This window comes from Ananas comosus, unplaced genomic scaffold, assembly GCF_001540865.1.
Source record: "Ananas comosus cultivar F153 unplaced genomic scaffold, ASM154086v1, whole genome shotgun sequence".
Lineage (NCBI taxonomy): Eukaryota > Viridiplantae > Streptophyta > Magnoliopsida > Poales > Bromeliaceae > Ananas > Ananas comosus.
In genome coordinates this window covers 1-5,904 of record NW_017893448.1, presented here as the reverse complement: position 1 = coordinate 5,904, position 5,904 = coordinate 1, and the positions used below count along the sequence as shown (strand labels likewise).

At 33.8% G+C, this 5,904-nt stretch overlaps 1 protein-coding gene across 1 annotated transcript; it reads left to right on the top strand.

Annotated features, from left to right (window-relative positions):
• LOC109706082 (leucine-rich repeat receptor protein kinase MSP1-like) lies at positions 1 to 3,002 on the top strand. The gene is made up of 2 exons (XM_020226888.1): positions 1 to 838; positions 925 to 3,002. Exons 1-2 carry the CDS (start codon positions 1 to 3, stop codon positions 2,988 to 2,990), a joined length of 2,904 nt encoding a protein of 967 aa, XP_020082477.1. The 3' UTR covers positions 2,991 to 3,002.
• The last annotated feature ends 2,902 nt before the right edge of the window (positions 3,003 to 5,904 follow it).

Sequence of the window (5,904 nt, the reverse complement as noted above, 5' to 3'; positions counted from 1 at the left end):
ATGGCTACTCTTATTCTTTCCTCCTTGCTGTGGATTTTAACCATCGACGTTGTTGTGGCGAGTGGTTGCATGGAGGTAGAGAGGAACGCACTCCTCACATTTAAGTCCGGCATGGTCGATCCTCAGAATTTCTTGTCTTCGTGGGAAGGCGAAGATTGCTGTAAATGGAGGGGAGTCGTCTGCAGCAATACCACAGGCCATATTGTGAAACTCAACCTCAGAAACAGAAATTCGTATGATATATTCGTCGAGGAATGCCCATGTTTGAGCGGTGAGATCAATCCATCTTTACTTCTTTTAAGCAATTTAGAGCACTTAGATCTCAGCATGAACAATTTCAGCGAAAACAGCATCCCACCATACTTGGGTTCATTCAAAAACTTGAGATATCTCAACCTCTCTTATTTAAATTTCGGTGGAACAATACCCTCTCAAATTGGAAATCTCTCAAAACTTCGCTATCTTGATTTAAGTTTTGACTCCACTTTTTCCGACATCACTCTTAGAGTAGATGACATTTTGTGGCTAACTCGTTTATCTTCCTTAAAATATCTTGATTTGAGCGGTGTGAATATGAGTACTTCTACAGGTTGGTTGCATGCTGTAAATATGCTTCCTTCATTGAAAGTGCTACATTTTGCTGACTGTTCACTTCCTGGCATTTCTACATCTCTGTCACATTTCAACCTTACAGCTCTCGATGTGCTTGATCTTGGAGCTAACTTCGTAAACTCCACCTTACCCACATGGCTTGGGAATCTTACAAGCATCACTTATCTTGACTTAAGCTCTAATGAGTTTCATGGTGTTATTTCTGATGAGTTTCTACGTTTGAGCGGTCTTGATGTGCTCTACTTAGGAGATAATTATTTTAAAGGAATGAAACAAGAGCATTAAGATATTTATGCAACTTGACTTCATTAGATTTGTCAAGTATCGGCTTTGGCGGGGAAATCATGAAATGGGTAGAGATGCTACCACGATGTGTGCGCAACAATTTACAGTCTTTGTATCTCGTCGGCAATAACTTAAGGGGGAATTTATCAGGATGGCTTGAACAAATGGATAGTCTAACAGACATATATCTCCGATCAAACTTGTTCACTTGTTCAATTCCTGCAGGAGTTTGGAAACTTCCTAATTTAATATCTCTAGATCTATATAATAATTCATTGGATGGTGTCGTATCTGATATCGAACTTTCTTACCTAAGAAAAATACAATACTTAGACCTTTCATTCAACTCTCTTACTATGCGAGTTTGTGACGATTGGGTTCCTTCTTTTCAACTTAAATATATTTTACTAGCCTCCTGCCAATTGGGTCCCAATTTTCCAGTATGGCTCAAGAGTCAGTCGCAAATTAAATGGCTGGATTTATCGAAAAACATAATTGCGGATACACCTCCCAGCTGGTTTTGGAATATGTCAAATTTTATTTATTATTTAGATCTTTCCGAAAACCAAATCAAAGGGAGATTGCCATTATTACTGGGCTCTACCATGCTAAGGGACTTGAGATTGAGCTCAAATCAATTTGAAGGTCCACTACCATCTTTACCACGTAATCTTCAATTCATCGATCTCTCCAATAATTTTTTCACTGGAGTACTTCCGAACGTTGTATTTATGGGCTCTACCGTGCTATGGTACTTGAATTTGAGCTCAAACCAATTTGAAGGCCAGCTACCATCTCTGCCACATAATATTGAAATGATTGATCTCTCCGATAATTTTTTCACTGGAGTAGTTCCAAATGTTGTATTGCCACAGTTGCATTCCTTATTCTTGTCAAATAATGACATTGGTGGTAGTATACCATCTGCTCTATGCGAGTCAACTTTTTTGGAAGTTCTTGATTTATCAAACAACAACTTGTCTGGAGAAATTCCTGAATGTATTGGGAAGTCACAAGAGTATCTTACTATTATAGACATGTCAAAGAATAATCTTCTTGGGGGGATCTCTGTCTCCATTTGCTCATCAAAATATGTTTCTCTATTGAAATTTAGTAGTAATGGCTTAACTGGAGAATTTCCTTCTTTGCAAAATTGCAAGGGTTTAGTTATCCTTGATCTTGGATATAATAAGTTTTTTGGAGCAATACCATTATGGATCGGAGAAAGTTTAACTCATCTGACAATTCTCGATTTACGCTCAAATATGTTTTCTGGTAGTATTCCACAGCAATTAGCACAACTTGGCTATCTCCAAATTTTGGATCTTTCTAGCAATAAACTATCAGGGCAAATACCACGATCCTTTGGCAATTTCAGTTGGAGGGCTTTGAAAGAAGGAAGAATAGATAGAATTGATAATATGAGTTTCAAAGGTTATATTATTAGTCTGTCCATGGATGTTAAGGGACAAGAACTTACGATTTTGAAGATACTCTATCTAGTTGAGAGCATAGACCTTTCGGCCAACAATCTAAGTGGAGAGATCCCGGATGAGATTACTGATCTACAGACACTACAATATTTAAATTTATCTAGAAATAATTTGATTGGACATATTCCAGAAAAAATCGGTGAAATGCAATCACTGGAATCTCTAGACCTTGCAATGAATAAGCTTTCCGGTGATATTCCTCAAAGTCTTTCGGCACTGACTTTTCTTAGCCACTTAAATTTGTCGTATAATAATCTCTCGGGAGTAATTCCAACAGGAAATCAGTTGCAGACCCTCGAGGATCCATCCATTTACATCGGCAATCCGTATCTCTGTGGGCCACCAAGTGCGAGAAATTGTTCCGCAAATGAAATAAATTATATGGATAATAAAGAGCCTAAAGAAAAGTTTGAGTGGCTATGGATATACTTTAGTGTTGTACTGGGATATCTATTTGGTTTTGCAGTCTTTTATGGTGTTTTGTTGCTCAATAATGCTTGGAGGAAGGCTTATTTCTCTATGATTGATATTGTATGTGACAAGCTTTGTACTGTAACTAAAGTAACTTTGCGTAAATTAAGACAAAGGCATCGGATATGAAGTGGTTGGAAGAGTAGCATCTTCATTATTAATGCAAGGCGGTTGCATGGCTTTTTTAGTATTTCACTTCTGTTGAGTATTTTGTTGTAATAATAGCATTAATTATGAGAAATAAATTACATAGTATTTCAAGTTTTTTGAATATTTAAGAGGGCAAACCTAAAAATATATGGTCCCCTCTAGTGTAGAATATTTTTTGTTTCATGCTATAGTTCTAAAATTAAGCAGCACCCTATTTGTGGGTTGTTTTAATTTTTGTTCCCACGGGGACTTGCTTTTAATAGTAAACTATAGTGTGGTAAAATGCAAAGTTCTGCCACCTTTTTAATACCATCTTAAGGAAAAGAATTAATGCTACATTATACAAACTATATATGCGGTAGTGAGTTACAAATATGCTATACTATAGGGTGCTTTATAGAAGTTTCCCATATTGGTGAGTACGTACGTAGTGGACTTGCTGTTTTGAGCTTTTTTTTATTTTATAATAGTATTTTCGAAACTCACGAATACATTTAACGTACAAACCTTGTTGGGTGTAAAAATAATTTGTTCGGGGCATTTTATCATTTGGTCGATCAAGAAGTGTGTATAAGAAATATTGTGAAAAAATGTTTAAAACACGAAGTATCATATTCAACTTTTAAATTATTTTCATAAAAGCAAAATAAAGATAAAAAATTATAAAACTTACCTGAACTATATCCCATTTAAATTTTGAATACCTAACTTATCAAAATTTTGATTTAGTATGCGATCTTTCAATTTGTTGATTTAAGTCACTTTACGATTTTTTCAGTATAAAATTTAAGTTAATTATGAATTTGCAGCAATATGAATTACATAAAATATGCTAATTAGGTTTGTAAAGGTAAGTAATGTATTCAAAAGGGTACGAGCGCAGTGGAACTTTCCATAAAATTATAAAAGGTATATGATGGAGAAAATTGAAAGTTCAAGGGACTGTTTTGTAAAAGGGCTAAAGTTTATGTATCTGAAACACATTTGAATATGGAATTAGGGGTGTAAACGAACCAAACATGAGCGAGCTGGGGTTGGCTCGTGTTCGGCTCGTTTATTAAACGAGCCAAACATGAGCTGGCTCGTTAAAATATCGAGCCAAAAAATTCAGCTCGTGTTCGGCTCGTTAATTAACGAGTCGAACACGAGCTGGCTCACGAGCTGGCCAACGAACAATAAATTAAAANTTACAGTTTTTTCAGTATAAAATTTAAGTTTATTATGAATTTGCAGTAATATAAATTGCATAAAATATGTTAATTAGGCTTCTAAAGATAAGTAATGTATAACGTATTCAAAAGAGTATGAGTGCGTTGGAACTTTCGATAAAATTATAAAGGGTATGTGATTGCAAAAATTAAAAGTTCAAGGGACTGTTTTGTAAAATGGCTAAAGTTTGTGTATCTGAACATATTTGAATATGGAATTTCATAGTAACAAGCGCTGAATTAAATTTTTAGCCTCTGAAGTTTGATTACATATCATTTTAGTCCAAATTGTTTTGAACTTTGGATTTTTTTTTTATTGTCGAAACCTTCGATAGTAGAATATTTACAAGACGAGCCAGTTAGTTAGGTAATATTTATATAATAATTTGCAAATTATTAAGAAATAATCAAGAAGTAATAAATAATACATCAGCAGTATGAGAGGACCATTTAGTTCTCAAATTTGGTTTTGTAATTAAAAAATATTGTTAAGCATTTGAGCACTAAAAATTAAATGTGATGGTTGTGATCAATTTTATCCACAATAGAGACTTACATATATAGCTGTCACGTATTCTTTATTATTTTTTTTACAATCCGACTAATATTAGTCACTTTAAATTGATAGAATATATATGCTAACGTGCTTAATTGCAAAAAAAATATAATGATTTAGTGATAAATATAAAATTCTTAAAATTTAGGCAGCTATTTTCAAGTGTCCGAAAGTTGAAATGGATTTATGATCCCCATTATCTTCCTTTTCTAATTCCCCAAAGTACCAAACTTTTATAACAAAGAAATAAAATAATTGGTGTTTGTATCACGGAGGTGGAGAGGAAGGAAGAATGAATTCGATTGTAACTCAAACTCTCTAAAATAATATAATCGACTTCAGCCTATCGCGAACCGAAGTGAAATTTAGGAAAAAGAGAGTAAGAAAAAAAATCAATAAAATATTAATTTGGGGAAACTAGTTTTCACCCCTTTAATATTAACATATGGGAATTAAACAGTTTATGGTGAGACAAATACAAAAAATTAAGAATTTCAGCTTTTACATCGTTGATTTTCTGGCAAATAACCGATAAAACTGCATAAACTTCAGTTCCACACTAATGAAAGCAAATAATAGGAAAGAAATACTTTTCACTTGAACATATATACTCTAGTTCAACTAAACATCTATTTCAATCGTAACTTCACTTTCGGCAAAACTAACACGCACTTAATCGTAGACTCTTTGAATAATGCTACGCTAACATATGCTTTACGAATTTCTAAAGAAGGATCCGTTTTTTCAGTAGTAAAAGAAGTAGATAGTGCATGATTCATCGTAAATCTCATCAGATACTTGAATCACACAGTCCATCTATGTTATGAACGTCGTGAATTTAGTAAGATGACTCTTATTTTTATGCACGTTTTAAATTTTGTAAATAAAATGGAAAAATACTAAAGTTAAGATGACCTGAGTCTTTGCCGTGCTTAATTTGATTCATTGAAGGGTGCCTGTCGGATTGACTTGACTACGCTAAAGATAAAAACATATGCGATAGTCCCTGCACTATTTTGATTTTGCAGATTGGTTCCTACAAGTTTTTTGCTTCTAAACATTCACATGTGTTGACATAATTTAATTTTTCTCATATTAGTATAACCATTTTATATCTTCTGATTAGCTC

Excerpts from the sequence above, each read along its gene's own strand:
- LOC109706082 (XM_020226888.1), top strand. The coding sequence starts at position 1 with ATGGCTACTCTTATTCTTTCCTCCTTGCTGTGGATTTTAACCATCGAC. Across the intron at positions 839-924 it reads TGAGTTTCTACGTTTGAGCG|ATTTGTCAAGTATCGGCTTT; the intron begins GTCTTGATGTGC and ends TGACTTCATTAG.